This window comes from Trachypithecus francoisi, unplaced genomic scaffold, assembly GCF_009764315.1.
Source record: "Trachypithecus francoisi isolate TF-2019V2 unplaced genomic scaffold, Tfra_2.0 Lachesis_group6, whole genome shotgun sequence".
In the NCBI taxonomy this organism is placed as follows: domain Eukaryota; kingdom Metazoa; phylum Chordata; class Mammalia; order Primates; family Cercopithecidae; genus Trachypithecus; species Trachypithecus francoisi.
This window is the reverse complement of record NW_022681471.1, coordinates 127,024,375-127,042,004: the sequence shown is the minus strand read 5'-3', so window position 1 is coordinate 127,042,004 and position 17,630 is coordinate 127,024,375. Positions and strand designations below refer to the sequence as shown.

At 39.6% G+C, this 17,630-nt stretch overlaps 1 protein-coding gene across 2 annotated transcripts in view; it reads left to right on the top strand.

Moving 5' to 3' along the window:
• Positions 1–17,630, top strand: part of ANOS1 (anosmin 1) — a 211,239-nt gene that overhangs the window by 159,664 nt on the left and 33,945 nt on the right. For both annotated transcript variants that reach the window (XM_033201283.1, XM_033201282.1), the window contains exons 7-8: positions 8,677–8,882; positions 10,708–10,849. In XM_033201283.1, the coding sequence (XP_033057174.1) occupies positions 8,677–8,882; positions 10,708–10,849 (348 nt within the window). The remainder of the gene's footprint in view (positions 1–8,676; positions 8,883–10,707; positions 10,850–17,630) is intronic.

Genomic DNA, 17,630 nt, shown 5'->3' with positions numbered 1-17,630 from the left:
ATCAGACACAGGCATCCTTTTCTAGTTTCTTTTCTTTTCACCTCTCTCATTTCCCAAAATCTGACAAGCTTTACGTTATTGTCCACTTCTTGGAATGAGAAGACCGCTAATGTCTAACCAACAGAGAGCCTAGATTTTGGGAATGGCCAATTTGGAGTCAGGGTCACAAATATAAAATACCTTTGGTTCCATGTTGTAGTTGCTAATCTTTTTCAGTAAATTGGTGTTTAACTTTTCCTTGATATTGCTGATATGTATCAAATGAATAAAAATAGTTATTTTAAAATACAAAATTGCAAAATACAAAAATACAAAATATTGCATGCTTAGCATTGGAAATATATATTGCTAAGTAGCTAGTACCTATTACAAAATAGTATTTACCAGTTTGCTGAATATGGGAAATGACGTGTTTGTTTCTGGCTACTGTGACTACACTATGTGTCCATATGGGTAGTAAAAGAAGGAAGAGTTCTGATTTTGTGGATTGTATAAGGCAAAATCCAAATTCATTTTTTTGATATGTTGCCAAAAGCGGGCAAGCATATGTTTGTTCATTTGAAATTAGTCAATATCAATTTGACACTACAAAATAACACACTTGTAAGGGATCTTATGAAGAAACATAAAAATCCAACTTAAATTATCCTTACCTAGCATATTATCTTCTGGTTGTTATATTCATTTCCCTCCAAATTCCAAGTCCTCCATCCATCTTTTTCTCCTTATTTCCCCATGTGCATAGGATACATTACAAAGGAAAAGGAAGCAGACAGCATTGTTTTCACAGCATATAAGTATCACACTGGATGTTATTCCATGCATGCATTACAGAGTGTCAGTAAAACTACAACAGACATCACTGATGGTAATAAAGTTCCCTGTTGCCCCGTGGGGACCCATGACTTTTTACTCTGTTCTACAGCTGCTTGGGATGTGCCATTTCCAATGGGCAAAAGGCTTGGCTGTACATATGTCTTGAAACTATTTAATAGTTGGAAATTTGCCTGCAGTGTAGCTTCAGCAGCTTTGCTAAGTTTTTTTTTTTTTTTTTTTTTTTTAAAGGGAGAAGGAACACTACCCCAACTGCCAAGTCTGGAAAGAAAAAAAAAAGTTTAAATATTATTAGAACCAAACTTCTATTTAGTTGAAAACTTTGTGACATAGTTATATTATTGTTTTTAAAATGTAACTGTACTTGACCAAAGTTACATCAGATATACACCACAAGTATACCTTATGAGGTATTCTTACGATGCATTTCTGTATGAAGTTTAATCTATAGACATTATTGGTAGAAATGAAATAAGTAAAATCAACATTCATTGAAACAGGTATTGTTCTCCATGTGCACATGTGCGTGTTTCTTTATGATGATCTATACTCGTTGCTGTCTTTGTAGCCTCATGGGTTCCTGTATTTAACAAATAGTGTTGTCTTAAACCTAGAGGAGCGTGCCTCAGAAAAAATGATGGCATTTCTGCTGGGACAAGCAGAAGTGGTCTTTTCCCATGAGATTCATGTCAGTGCAATAATAGGCCTACATTTCTCCAAGGGTGGTAAGTGATTTTATTGTCACTTTACCCAACATAGGCTCAAAGTCTTTCCATTGTGTCAAACCTTCGTGCTTGTTACTTTGCCTGTTTGTGGCATGAAACACAAGGGGTTAAGTGACGAACCCTGAAATTTATCTTTCTGAAATCTAAATGTTCCATGTGATCATCAATAAAAGAACTATTTTTTCCCAAGACTGAAATTGGGTATACATGCTAAATATTTGGCGTATTTTATGTTGGTAATCACATTAATTGTATAGCGTAGAAAGAGCTAATACAGCCTTCCTACTTCAGTTATCTCTGAAAATGTGCTTGTTCTCTGCAGTGTGTTTCTGCAAATAATTGTGAAGATTGTAAGGAGGGAGTTGGCATCAAACAGAAAGAGAAGTGAGCTGGAGGAAAATGCCCAGATTTGAGACTCAGAGGAAGGGTGAGGAGAGCACTGGTCTTGTGGTATGACTCCCATCCTCTCACTTGAAGAGGCAGTAAATCAAACTCTGCTCTTGAAGTAGTGAATCAAACTGTGATCCTCAATTTCCCCATCTCTAAAATGAGAACAACAATGTTAACATTTAATAGACAAAATACAACTGTATGTTTGTAAAATTAGGGATAAACAGTGCTCATATCGAGTTTCCTAAACCTAATGGTATCACACTTTTTGAAATTCTCCCAACCAGGGGAGAGCAGTCTGTGGCCTAGGGTCCATATTTGGCCTGTAACCTAGTTTTGCAAATAAAGTTTTATTGGAACATAGCCACACTCATTTGTTTACATATTGTCTGTGACTGCTTTTGAGCTATGAGGGCAGAGTTGAGTGATTGTAACGGAGACCATATGGTCCACAAAACCTAAAATCTTTACTATCTGGCCCTTTCCAGAAAAAGCCTATCAATGCCTACACTAGACAATTGTAACAGACACTTTTCCCATTAAAAGGCTTTGAATTTTTACATTCTGTAGGGATATTGTCCCTCATTATGATGGTGGAATATATATGTAGAGTGTGGCACGTAGAGGTGTGTATTGTTAGACCTTCAACCCCATTTTTCCGCTCTTGTTTTTGTTCTCACACTCCTTGTTCTGCCATCAATGATGTGAATGACCTTGGACATATATCTTTACCTCTCTGACCCCTAAAACCCTCATCAGTTAAAAAAACGTGAAATAAGTTGCAAAATTCCTGAGGGCTTTATAATAACATAGAGTATAGAGTTTCCCTCTCTGACTCTCTGTCTCTCATAAGCCACTGTCTATGCATATGTATATCTATATATGTGTATGTGTGTGTATATATATATATATCTGTATATATATATATATACACACACACACACACACACACATATATAAATTTCACATGGAAATCTCCAGCTACATTTCAAAATTCTAAAACAATTAAAACATCATGCATAATGAAATAAAACATTCCGTATGGTTCAGCCAAATGAATACACCTTGTTTCACAGTGTAGGGAACCAATTCTCAAGGCAGAGAATGGCTTAAATATAGAAACTTGTTAGGACTGAGTAAAATGCTTCAGATTAGACAAACTAGATTGACCCTGTCTCACCTGAACCCCACAGTGAATAAGTGGATGAAGGAATGGCTTGTTTACAGAGGAGAATCACGGCAATAAACAGGTGATCTCTGCCATTTTCTTTTGGTTTTGTTTTCTTTTTGTTCTTGTTTTTTTAAGAGCCAGAATCTCACTCTCTCATCCAGGCTGGAATGCACTGGTGCAGTTATACCTCACTGTAGCCTTGAACTCTCAGACTAAAGCAATTCTCCTGCCTCAGCCTGCTGAGTAGCTAGGACAACAGGCATACAACATCATGCCCCAGTTAATTTTATGGTTTTCTTTTTTTTTTTTTTTTTTTTTCTGTAGAGACAGGGTCTTTCTCTATTGCCTAGACTGGTCTTGAGTTCCTGGCCTCAAACAATCCTCCTGCCTCAGCTTCCAAAGCGCTGAGATTACAGGCGTGAGTCATGATGCCTGACCTGGTTTTACAATTTTATGGTGATTATTTTGGGGGAGAAAGAGATGGGAGTACCTCATCTTGGTAATGGAAGTATGCCATTTTGGTATTGTAAACTCAAAATGGGCCTTCCTTTTGAGGAAAATGTAAAGAAAATATTATTAATTCATATCTTTTAAAGCATTATTTTCTCAAATGTTGTTTTCATAAATTGTGTTGTTTCATAATGTTTCATAAAATAGATGATGTTATTCTAGATTATTATGAAAACATCTAAGAAAAATTTTCCAGGGCAGGAAATGATGTAATGAATAACATAAATTAAAGAAGATGATCAAATTCAGTGACCTTCTTAAATGTTAAGAGTTTCTTTAGAAGAGGAGATTATTTTGAGCTTTTCCTTATGAGCCTAGAATATCTGCAAAATTCATATGACTACTTATTTTCAGCATACAGACATTCAGGTGCATTGCTGAGAACACGAACGGCTGTTATTACCTTCTCACATTTTAATTCTTCTCTTGCCTTGAAGTGATGATTCAATTGTAAGCTGGGTTCCCTCCCAGGAAGGTTGGTAACTCCCTTTTGTAGGTTAAGGATTGATTCCTACACCAGAGGAAGAGGGATTGCTTTAATTATTTTATTTCAAACTGGGAAGAACATTCCTTTGATTTTGCAATTCACTTTAGGATCTTGTGATTTAGCAATTCTGATTGACAGGGTTTGAACCTGAAACTGAAATATATCACGTTACAAATCAAAGCTAACGTTTAGGAGAAGCCTGTCCTTCATTCATTTATTCATTCAGCAATTGCTTACTGAGTACATACTGTGGGCTAGGTGCTCTTCTGGACTCTGGAGATACAGATGTGAAAAACAAACAAACATTTCTCCTCTCAGGGAGTTTTCACTATTGTGAGTAGAAGCAGACAACAAATAAGGTACCTAATAAGTCAGTTTGTGTATTAGTCAGGGTTCTCTAGAGGGACAGAACTAATAGGATAGATGTATATATAAAGGGGAGTTTATATATACTAAGGAGTATTGACTCACACAGTCACAAGATGAGGTCTCACGATAGGTCATCTGCAAGCTAAGGAGCAAGGAAGCCAGTCCAAGTCCCGAAACCTCAAAAGTAGGGAAGCTGGCAGTGCAGTCTTCAGTCTGTGTTCAAAGGTCCGAGTCCCAGAGCTGAAGAACTTGGAGTCTGATGTTCGGGGGCAGGAAGCATCCAGCACGGGAGGAAGATGTAGGCCAGAAGACTAAACCAGTCTAAATTTTCCACGTTCTTCTCCCTGCTTTTATTCTGGCTGCACTGGCAGCTGATTAGAATGGTGCCCACCCAGATTGAGGGAGGGTCTGCCTTTTCCAGTCCAATGACTCAAATGTTAATCCCCACGGCAGCACCCTCACAGGCACACCCAGGAGCAACACTTTGCATCCTTCAATCCAATCAAGTTGACACTCAATATTTACCATAACAGTTAGTAATAAGGGCTTGGAGAATAATGAAGCAAGCCATAATCATGGTGTTTTGTTTTGTTTTGTTTTGTTTTGGTAAATGGAGCAAAGCGTATGTAGCTATTTTTTTTAAATAGGGTCACCTTTAGTAGTCCTGCAGCAGGAAAGGAGCTAGCCGTGGAGACATCAAGGAAAGCGTTTAGGCAAAGGGAGAGGAAAAGCCTTAGTAGCATCGCAGTTTTCCTCTCCAGGAAATAGCATGGGAACCAGTGTGGCTGGGCTGAGGGGTGAAGGTGATAAAAGGAAAGGTGCTCTGGGAGGTAACCGAGGCACGGGTTGCAGGGCATTCAGGACTGTGCAGTACAGAATCATCAGACTGCTGTATTCAGAAAAACCTCTAGGGAGGCAGTAGTGAGCCCTTGGCAATAATCAGGGAGAGGTGATGTTGGCTTGGCCCAGGACATTGTAAGTGGTGAAAGGCAGTTAAATTTCTATTACACTTTGAAGGTAGTGCTAACACAGTTTGCTCAAGGGATGTGAGTGGAAAATAAATGTATGACTTCAAGGGTTGGGGCCAGAGCAACTGGAAAGAGCAATTCCCATGGACTGAGATGGGGGTGTCAGTGGTAGGCTATGTGTGGTGGGATATGTGTTGGTGGTGGGCTATGTGTAGGGATCATGATTTTGCTTTGGGGCACATTAGTTTTGAATGCCTCTGAGACCCCCAAGTGGAGCTACTGGAATGTAATTTTTTGAGTATTGATATTTGAATGATTGCATCTGCATTCAGGGGCATAGTCTATGTTGAAGACATCAATTTGAAAGTTATCAGCACAAAGATTTCTTAAAAACTGTGACACCTGATGAGATCTCTAGAGAGCGAATGTAGATGAGAGAGGCCCCTGAATTCAGACGCAGAACACTCTCCTGTCTAGAGATCATGGGATGTTAAGGATCATGGAGCATGTGGCTGAAAAATAGCTTCTGTTGAAACTGAATGAAAATCCAGTAGAGGCCGGGCGTGATGACTCACGCCTGTAATCCCAGCACCTTCGGAGGCCGAGGCGAGTGTATCACCTGAGGTCAGGAGTTCAAGACCAGCCTGGCAAACATAGTGAAACTCCATCTCTACAAAAATACAAAAATTAGCCAGGCATGATGGCAGGTGGCCTGTAATACCAGCTACTCGGGAGGCCGAGGTGGGAGAATCTCTTAAATCAGGCAGGCGGGCAGAGGTTGCAGTGAGCCGAGATCACGCCATTGTACTCCAGCCTGGGTGACTGGGTGACAGAGCGAGACTGTCTCAAAAACAACAACAACAACGAAAATCCAGTAGAGTAATGTCCTGAACACCAAATGAACATTGCGTTTCTAAGAGAAGGAAGTGATCAGCAGTGTTGTGAATATTGATGACTGGGGAAGTCCTCAGATGGCTCTGCCAAATCTCCTTACTGGGGTGCTTCCCATTGGGATAACAAGAGGAAAAAACATTTCCTCCTTACATATGTGATGTTCAGACCTCATAGGAGCCACCTGATGCAGTACTTGTCTACTTTTGACCTGCAGGTCATCTACCTCATATTACTTGTGTGTTTCATGTAAGATATACATAATCCTGGGTCCCACCTGCACTCAGGGAATCAGCATATCCCAGTGTAAGTCTTGGACATCCCAGAGATTCCTGATGTTGATTGAGAATGGCTTGACTCAGAAATACCATTTGATCCAGCAATCTCATTACTGGGTATATACCCAAAGGAATATAAATCATTCTATTATAAAGATGCATGCACACTTGTGTACACTGCAGCACTATTCACAATAGCAAAGACATGGAACCAACCCAAATGCCCATCAACAGTAGGCTGGATAAAGAAAATGTGGAACATATCCACCATGGAATACTATGCAGCCATGAAAAGGAACAAGATCATGTCCTTTGCAGGGACATGGATGGAGCTAGAAGCCATTATCCTCAGCAAACTAATGCAGGAACAGAAGATGAAAGACTGCATGCTCTCAATTATAAGTGGGAGCTGAAGGATGAGAACACGTGGACACATGGAGGGGAGCTACAGATACCAGGCCCTGCTTGGGGGAGGTGGGGAGGTAGAACATCAGGAAGAACACCTAAATGGTTGCTGGACTTAATACCTAGGTGATGGGTTGGTTTGTGCAGCAAACCACCATGGCACACATTTACCTCTGTAACAAGCCTGCACATGTACCCTGGAACTGAAAATAAAAGTTAGTTTAAAAAAAAGAGAATGACTTGACTAGCAGTATCACATAATATGCTTTCGATTAGCCTCTTACCTAAAAAATACTATGAAGCTTTCTTATTTTAGAAAATAAAGGAACTAACCTAACTAAATGTCCAGACATGATATATCATAGAGGAAAGCAATACATTTCAAAAAATACCTTATGTTTCCATCATTCCAAAACCACGAATGACTGAGAGTAAAAACATGGATTTTTTTTCTCCAGTCTTCTTCATTTATATCAAGTTAGATATGACTTTTTTGAGCCTCCAACACAGATGGCACTATAATTAGAATTATTTACAGCGTCTTCCCATGATGGCATCTTGAAATGAAACCCTCTATAAATCACTAGTGGTGAGCAGCATCTCCACTTGCTCAATTTGTAACAGAAAATGAAGTAAGGACCCTCCAGCTTTGCTATATTTAGTCTTCTTCATATATGTAGTTTCAGTGGACATTTGTGAGGTGGTAATTCCGGCACCTCATCTTTCTCTTGACAGCTGAGAAGCTTTTCGTTAATAAGACAAACCAGAAATGGTACAATCACAAAAATGAATGCTATCCGTAAGTCATCCAGTGTGCAATGTGGATAAAAAATGGTGCAGGTTTTAATTTTTTTTCTTTTCTGATTTCCTTTTATTGCTCTTAGCTGATGCAAGAATCGCTAGGTACAGGGCATGAAGATGAAAACAATTACTTGTGTGAGCTGAATTTCTTTTTCTTTTCAGAGTGTTAAAAGGTGATTCTTTGTTGCTTACCTATTTAATGTCAATTCACCCCGGTTGAATTATACTATATTTTACCAAAATGTATCCATTTCAGCACAGTAAAAATTTGGCTGGGTTGCCCTGGTATGGAATGCCTAAAACGATCCTTCTGTATTACAAATTTGGACCAAACAAATTTATATTACTGTTTAATAGACTATCTTTTAATATGAGGCTTAACAAGGAGATCTTACTTAATTGCTTGTTGTCCGCTTTGCTTTTCTTTTACTTTTTTTTTGGAGACAGTGTCTCGTTCTCTTGCCCAGGCTGAAATGCAGTGGTGCTAATCACGGCTCACTACAGCCTTGACCTCCCGGGTTCAAGCAATCCTCCCGCCTCAGCTTCCTGAGCAGCTGGGACCACAGGCATGCACCATCCTGCCCAGCTAATTTTTTATATTTTGTAGAGACAGGGTTTCACTTTGTTGCCCAGGCTGTCCTCAAACTCCTGAGCTCAAGAGATATGCCAGCCTCAGCCTTGCAAAGTGTTGGGATTACAGACATGAGCCACCGTGCCCCTTCACCCCCGTTTTCAGCTTTTCTACCTATAAAAAGCAATGCTTCACTTGTTGACCATGTAGTCATTACATGTCCAAAGATGTTAGTTTTGTGGATTCATATGATGTGTCTTTGTACTGGAATTTCAGATCCATCTGCCCCACCAGCGCCGGCTAACCTCCGGTTGGCCAACTCCACCATCAACAGTGATGGGAGTGTGACCATCACTATAGTTTGGGATCTCCCTGAGGAGCCGGACATCCCTGTGCATCACTACAAGGTCTTTTGGAGCTGGACGGTCAGCAGTAAGTCTCTTGTCCCAACGAAGAAGAAGCGGAGAAAGACTACGGATGGGGTGAGTGGGAACTGGAGGAAGGATTGTTCTTCCCACAGAGTGTATTTCAACTCAAGGCAACTGGCCTGAAAAGAGGCCTCTGCTGAACTGAGAGATGCCATGGATGCAGGAAAGCTTCCCTCCCATTCATTTCTACCAAGAAAGTTCACAGAATGCAGGGTCATGCCAGCTGTTGTGCCTTTTATATTTTAGGCAGAAGCAGTTGCATCTAGACCGTTGACCTACTCCTATCTAAATGTCAGTCACAACTCTGGAAATCAAAGGAACAGTTTAAATGATCTCCGTCTTACCTGTCTGGCCATAGAAAATGATATTATGCAAAATGTGCTTTACTTTTAGGTTTTTGGGTTTTTTTTTGAGAGAGAGAGAGAGATCCTTGTAAATGGAAGAGTGGATATTCATGGCTTTTCTGTTGTGAGGTGTTTCCATCTATAATCACTGAGCAGTAACAGCTTAGGAAGGGCACATGTCACAATATGTTCTTCTCATTGATTAAAAGGATCTGGAGTGGTTTATTTGTCAGATGCCAAGAAATAAAATCTTCATTGAACCATTTTCTGCAATGAGATTCTTACGATATCAAACATCTTGTATTATTTGAAATGCTTACTGCATAAAAATAGTTACTTGGTTTCGTTTTAGTGTACATTCCTTTATCTCATCATAAAATTTACATAAAGACCTTTTCCTGTCACTTACAAAGTTGAATTTCATAGATAAATAAATGTTTAGAAATGAAAAGATAGCAAGGCTAAAGATTTCAATATCTGTGCCCTTCAGAATTATAAAACATGCCTCAAAAGTCTGTATCATTGATATTTAGCCATTATACTATTTTCACTTTATTTTTATGAAATTTTATGACAGTTCCATTTTTCATATTGAAGGATTTTGCTACAAATGACAATGGTAGTGCACACTTACCTCATGAGCTGAAAGAGCTGAAATTGGAGAGTCGCTTAGGAATCTAGAACAAAAAGTGATATGATGAAATGCTGACAGGCCCCGCCCTCCAGCCCCCTGCCCAATACATTATGACAGAAAATAATGAAGCACCTTGAAGCATTTTGTCAAGTTAATTTTTCTTTTGTATAGCTTTTGGTGGAAATTTGCTCCTAGAAAATTTAGAACAGAGATCAAAGAATTACAATTAGTGCCAATTCATAATTTTTCCAGGTATGTGGCAACATAAACCTCTGTTACTTTATTATAAACAGCTCCCTTTCCTTCGAGAGGTGGTGTCTCAGAGTGGAGAGGGCTCAGAATGATTTATTTCCATGTTATCTGAGACCAATAATTGGTTTAGAAACAGTATTTTCAAAATACATTTGGCCTTTCTATGAAGTTTATTTTTAGTTTTTATTTTATAATATTTTTTGAGACAGGGTCTCACTCTGTTGCCCAGGCTGGAGTACCGTGGTGCGATCACGGCTCACTGCAGCCACAACCTCCTGTGCTCAATCTTCTCGCCTCAGCCTCCTGAGGAACTATGGTGCACACCACCATGCCCAGTTAATTTTTTTTTTTTTTTTTTGTAGAGACAGTCTCGCTATGTTGCCTGGGTAGTCTCAAACGCCTGGGCTCAAGCGATCCTCCCACCTCAGGCTCCCAAAGTGCTGGGATTGTAGTCAGGAGCCACGGCACCTGACCTGAAGTTTATTTTGATCCGTAGTAAAACTGAATTTTCAGATCCCAAAGATATAGAAAAGTTGGTAAAAGAAATCAGAAGTTGGTGTGCTTCATAATGACACACGAGATTTTGCAATGAAGATGAGAGACATGGAAAGTTTGTAATGCATTGTGGGTATATTCTCTTAATTTCTAGTTTCAAAATTCTGTGACCCTGGAGAAACTCCAGCCAGACTGTGACTATGTTGTGGAATTGCAAGCCATAACGTACTGGGGACAGACACGGCTGAAGAGTGCAAAGGTGTCCCTTCACTTCACCTCCACACATGCAACCAACAGTAAGTGACTGTGTCATGTTTTTCAAGATGACTGTGACCTGACGGGCGCCATATCACAGCAAGGCACAATGGAGGGAGAGTGAGTCTTTGATTTGGAATAATTACATGGCAAATCTTCTTACCCACATGCATGTGACTATAGTATTTAAACTATGACATACAAAACAGTTTGACTTTTGAATTCTTTCTTATGGTTTTTATCTATTGTAGGTGCAATTTTGGTGTTGTAATGGAAATTTAAGAAAACTTATCTTGTCTCATTTTAACAGATTGACTATTTTTATGTTTACATGACGTATACATATGCGTATTACATACTTGTTTTTAAGGTGAATACATACAGTTAAACTGTTACAAATTGATGTCATTTCTGCTTCTACTGTTTCTGCAGGTTTTTTTTGTTGTTGTTTTTGTTGTTTTGTTTTGTTTTGTTTTTCTGAGACAGAGTCTAGCTCTGTCACCCAGGCTGGAGTGCAGTGGCATGATCTCAGCTCACTGCAACCTTTGTCTCCCGGGTTCAAACGGTTCTCCTGCCTCAGTCTCCTGGGTAGCTGGGATCACAGGTGTGCACCACCATGCCTGGCTAATTTTTGTATTTTTAGTAGAGACAGGGTTTCACCATGTTGGCCAGGCTGGCCTCGAATTCCTGACCTCAGGTGGTCCACCCGCCTCGGCTTCCCAAAGTGCTGGGATTACAGTGTTTCTCTAGTTCTGTATACAATACACTTACTTTTGTGCAATTATTTTACGTATTTATCTCCCAAATCAAAGTTGGGCACTTTGAAGGCAGAGACCAAAATATTTCATAGTACTGAGAATAATGTGTGTGTATGTACACGAGTGGATGGGGAACACAAAAAGTGATGTGGCATACCTGTTTTTCTTAGTACTACACAGTGGTCATAATTACTGCTCGAAAGATTACCTAATACTCCATTGAGTAAAGTTACTAAATCATCCTCATATTGCTTTTCCTTGTTTCTTTTTTTCTTACCTAGTATGTTAGTATGTTTGCTGGGAACTGAGCAAAACAAGAGAAGAGTCTTACATGACACTCATATCAGAGTCAGAGAATAAGTTACTTGATGTTTCTGGCTTTGTTCAAACATCGATACCGGTTAGAACTTCGATGTAGAGGCTCCTAGCAAGGTTTCAGGAAACTGGGACAGATTAAATGAGAGTAGGAGGGAGGAGGCCTTTGTCTCAGGGGCTCCTTCGACGTTGATTTTTTTTTAGGCTAGCAGGACCCCGTCATCATAGCTGCCTTTGATCAGGGCGGTGGGCCTTGTTCAGAAGGAGAAGAAGAATGTGTTCAACATTTGTCTGAATGTAGGAAAGGCAATGCTGGTCTTGCAGAGTGAGACACAGGGGTCGCTCATCATTACCTTCCACCCCTGGGAAAACGTAGGATCCAAATGGGCAGGTTTGTTTGAAATAATGCTTCAAAAAATGGTCCAGAAACAGAGATTTCTATCTGTTTGAGAAATAGTCTTGTTGGAGATTAAATGGACTTGAAATGGTCAATTTGTATGTGAGTCTCGGTACAATATAAATTTTACCTAAAAGTTCTCATGGAAATATGTTTAGTAACCTCATTCATTTTTAATCCATTCATCCATCTACTCATCACATTGAAATTGTGTGCCTATGGCCGGGCGCGGTGGCTCAAGCCTGTAATCCCAGCACTTTGGGAGGCTGAGACAGGCGGATCACGAGGTCAGGAGATCGAGACCATCCTGGCTAACACGGTGAAACCCCATCTCTACTAAAAAAATACAAAAAACTAGCCGGGCGAGTTGGCGGGTGCCTATAGTCCCAGCTACTCAGGAGGCTGAGGCAGGAGAATGGCGTGAACCCGGGAGGTGGAGCTTGCAGTGAGCTGAGATCCGGCCACTGCACTCCAGCCTGGGCGACAGAGCCAGACTCCGTCTCAAAAAAAAAAAAAAAGAAATTGTGTGCCTTCACTGTGTCTAATGCCAGGAATACTATATTATACATATACACACACTATATGCTGTAATACACTATATATATGCACTGTATAGCAATATGTTCCATAATTTTCTATAAATATAGTGTACGCATAGGTATACATGTACACATATGCATACATATACACGTGTCTACAAATACACACAAACATGCACGTAACTATACACACATACATACTCATACACACACACACATATATACACACACATACATTATTCCTAGCATGATGATGTATTTTGGTTTCTGCCTTAAAAGTGCCTAATTTTGAATTTGGGAGATAAATATGTAAAATAATAACAAAAAATGCACACACAGACAGAACTACAGGAAACAGTGGAAGCAGAAATGACCGACATGGAGGTGGGAATGAGAATCACATTATCTCTCATGAAGTCCTGAAGAGCGAGCGATCTGCAGGCTCGCAAGGAATGGACATCATTCCACACAAACGCAGCAGCATGGATGAGTGTAGAGAGTTAGAGAAGCATATTGCATGGGCAGAGAACTCAGCGTGAGGAAAGAATGAAGGTGGATGGGCCACTGCTCTCTCCCCTGGAGGTCTCATGAGTTGCAGGGATTTAACCACCATCTGTGTACTAATGACTCCCTGCCCTTCCACCCTGACCACTCTTTGAACTCCAAAGTCCTACATTCAGCCACCCACTTAGCACCTCCACTTGGATGGCTTGCAGATATTTCAAATAAAATGTTCAAACACGAGCTCTGGATTTTCGCCCATACCTGTTCCTCTCTTGGGCTTGCCTGTCTAAATAAATGGCACCAAGATTCAGCCTTTTGCTCAGGCCAAACATGCAGAAGTCATTCTTCATTTTTCTGTTTTTTCTCTCCAGAAATCCAATTCTTCAGAAAGTCCTTTTGTCTCTAATTTTAAATTCCATATGGAATCTGTCCAGTTCTTTCCCTTGTTCAGGCTATTATCTTTTCTTTCCTATAAATTAAAATAGTCTCCTAATTACTATTATGTTTCTGCTCTTTCTTAAATATCCATTCTTTAAAGAGCAGTCAGTTTTCTTTAGAAAATATCAGTGTACTTACAGATCTCTCTCTTTTTGGAGTTCCACTCTCAAGACAGCTACCTAGTTATCTTCAATTCTCACTTTCCCCAAAACTGCATCCTTCACTATATTCTTCTATATTCCTTACCAACCCCCTTCTCAGGCCAAAATCCTTTAAACTTCAGCTCGTGCAAGAGCTGTCTTTCTCTACTGGTGGTGGAGATTTCATCTATTGTATAAAATAAGCATGTCTTTTAGTCTCCTGGTTCTTCCAATAAACAACATTCTTTCCCCATTAGAAACTGGTATGGGATTGCAAATTCCCATAATTTAATATCTGTTAATTTCCAGAACCAAAAGCAAGGAGAAAAAAAGTCCAACCTCAGCTTGTCCTTGTTGAAGTTACATTATCTAGAGCCTTGTCATGGTCCAGCCCACAGACAAAACTTTATGAAACCCTGGATCTCTGTAGCATATCCACAAGTTTTTCACTCCTCCTGGGGCATCCCCACAGAATCCTGTAACTCAGGGAGATATTCTTTAATTCGCTCCTTCTGCTACCCTCTCAAGTATGATTATAAACCTTTTTCTGTCCTTTAAGTCACATTGCACATGGAGTGCACAGTCCAGTCTAAATCCCTTCTTCTCAGTAAGCCATGCAGTTCCCCACAAATATAAACATATCTATTCTCATGTCCATGTTTATCTTCTCCTGTCTTCTGTATTCCAAGGTGGAGTCAGCCTTCCTTCTGTATGTGGTGGACTTCATCATGTAGTTTCTAGACCCATTCCTTCCCAACTCAGATACCTGCATTGACTGAAGTCAAATCTCATCTACGTCAGAGACCATGAATTATCTATATACCTGGTCACAGTATCCATCATAATCCCTGGCATATACACACGGTAACAAAAATATTTTTGAAACCAAGTTAATTAGTTATTCCCTTGTTTACCTACAACCTCAACCTATTCCTCTCCACTGGCTTGATCCAGTGGAGAGGCTTGATCCACTGGCTTTGCTTCCAGTTCTAAAGCAAAGCTTTCATTGATGCTGGTTTCATTCTAGCTACCATCTTATCTTTCTCCTTTCCACATTTTTTCTCAAGTTTCTGCAATCTATTTTTCAATCTCACTTTTCCACCAAATCTGCCCCTGCTAATTTCTAAGTCTGGTGGATGTTTTCCATTGCAATTTTATTGACCATTTCTGATGAGTTTGTCCTTGTTTAACTACACTTTCCCCATTGTTACATCTTGGCCTTTGTGTATTTGACTCCCAGATGTCTTCATTTTTCTCATACCTCAGTTTCCTTGTAGGATCTCCTGCCTCCATCCAGCTCTTGGACATTGGAGCTCTCCAGGGTTCTACCTTATCTGCTCTGACAATTTAGTCACTACCTACTCATGGTTTGTTCTCAATGACTCAGCTCTCCAGCCTTGATTTCTCCACTAATATCAGATGTCTCTAGCCTGTCATTCCCTGTATCTGAATGTCATACAGGCATCTCAACCTCAACATACTCCACATTGAACTCACTCCCTCCACTTACAAAGCTTGATGTTCCCATGTATCTCTGGTCTCCATTGAGGTTACTACTGACCAGAAACTTGGGAGACTTCTTTTTACCACTTCCTGTTCACTTCAGTTTGTTTCTAGGTCCTGTAATTATTTCAGGACCCACAGGTTTCTTGAATTTTCCAGGAACATAGTAAGAGCTCAGTAAATTGATTGTAACTCAGCTGAATGCAACTGTCTTTCCATTCAACCTGCTCTGTGCCACACTCCAACACTACAGCTTTCTTAAGCTTTCATCTGCTAACGTCATAAATTCTAAAGGGGAAGAGAGAAAGAAATGGCTTTTGGTCTCATCTTGGAACAACCAAGGTTGGACATCTTTTGCAAGCCATTTGCATGTTTTAACTGTGTCCTCCAAGAGTTTGTGTTTTCACTTGGTTGGCTGTTCCAGAGGAATTATCTTTACCAGTGGGAGTTTTTAGCCAAGTGGGGAGACACTGGAATTATGAATTCAATGAACAAAGCAGGCAGTTAAATGAAAGAAATCTATTCGACCGGTTGATTCCCTGTGTTAAGGTCTTTTGCTAATTATCTTTTAAAACGAGGTAATACTTTAGCTGATCAATTAAGAGATATGTTAGTTAACCTATCAAAGACCACTTTATTCTAAAGACTGATTCCTCTTGCATAGATTCAGAAAAGGAATAAAATAAAAGTAAGAAAAAGAAGTCATAGTGCAAAGTACCTATAGTAACACATATTGTTTGGGTCTCAGGTGATTCCACAGAAGAGACTGACTTTTCAACGGATTATGTAGGATACAGTTGAATGTTTATCAGGATTTTATATCCCAATGTTGATATATAATCTCATAAACACTAGTCTGTGACTTTTATAAGAACATTATATATTTCATCACGAACCAACTAGAAGTAAAGAATAATTACAACGTTATACTATAAGCAAGGGAAATTACATTTTATAGGAAGGAGAGTAGTAAATGTCAGTATATAAATACTTTTTGAATTATATTTTTCCAGGTCTGCAGGCTACTAGGTGTTTTAATGATAAACATTTCTATTCAAGTGAAGGCTGAATGTTCATGCAGTTTTATGAAAGAGTCCCTTGAAGGAAGTATGATATAGCATTGTCTTTAATGGAAAGGTAGCTTGTTTCTTTGAAGACAGGAGGAATATTTTCAAGTTTGACAGGTTCCAAATGTTTTATAGTTGCCTCATGGGACTGGAATTATTTTCTGGCTCTTCAGAACAAGAATAGATGGGAGAGAAAATACTCTGAATCTCTTGATGATCTATAAAATTAATCAAAACTTGGATGTTTGAAAAATAGTGTACATATTTTATTTTCTTAATTTCTATGACTATCAAAGAGTGTAAATCAGACATCATAACTTTTTCAGAATATGGTAGATAGGATATTATTCCAATTTTGCTTATTACTGAAAGTGGAGGAGACATTCTTACAAAGTCAGGGTCATACTGCTAGCATTGTAGTATGCACCTTATTCAGTTTTTACTCATGGCATGTGTCAGCAACACTAATTGTTGGTGGATTTCTTTTCTTGAATCATTTTAGTAAAGTAACAATGGTTCAATCTTGAGAGATATAAAAATATGTTTTTACATACATAATTAAATACTAAAGTTTGCCTAGGGCTGGGCGCGGTAGCTCTTGCCTGTAATCCCAGCACTTTGGGAGGCCAAGATGGGCAGATCACTTGAGGTCAAGAGTTCAAGACCAGCCTGGCCAACATGGTAAAACCCCGTGTCTACTAAAAATATAAAAATTAGCCTGGCATGGTGATGCATGCCTGTAGTCCCAGCTACTCAGGAGGCTGAGGCACGAGAATGACTTGAACCTGGGAGGCAGAGGTTGCAATGAGCTGAGATTGTGCCACTGCAGTCCACTACAGCCTGGGTGACAGAGCAAGACTCCATTAAAAAAAAAAAAAAGAAGAAAAGAAAAGAAAAAGTTTGCCTAGGATATAAAGCAAGTAGGAAGACAAGATTGACATTGAAGTTAAACCTGGTATCTAAACATGATATCTATCTAAACATAGTATCTGTCTTAGTTATCTGGTGGTGAGTTCTCAATATTATCACAGAGTGGTAGAAACATAAATGGGTTTGTGAAAATCTTAGATCCTGGCTGGGCACAGTAGCTCATGCCTGTAATCCCAGCAATTTGGGAGGCCAAGGTAGGAGGATTGCTTGAGGCCAGGAGTTGGAAACCAG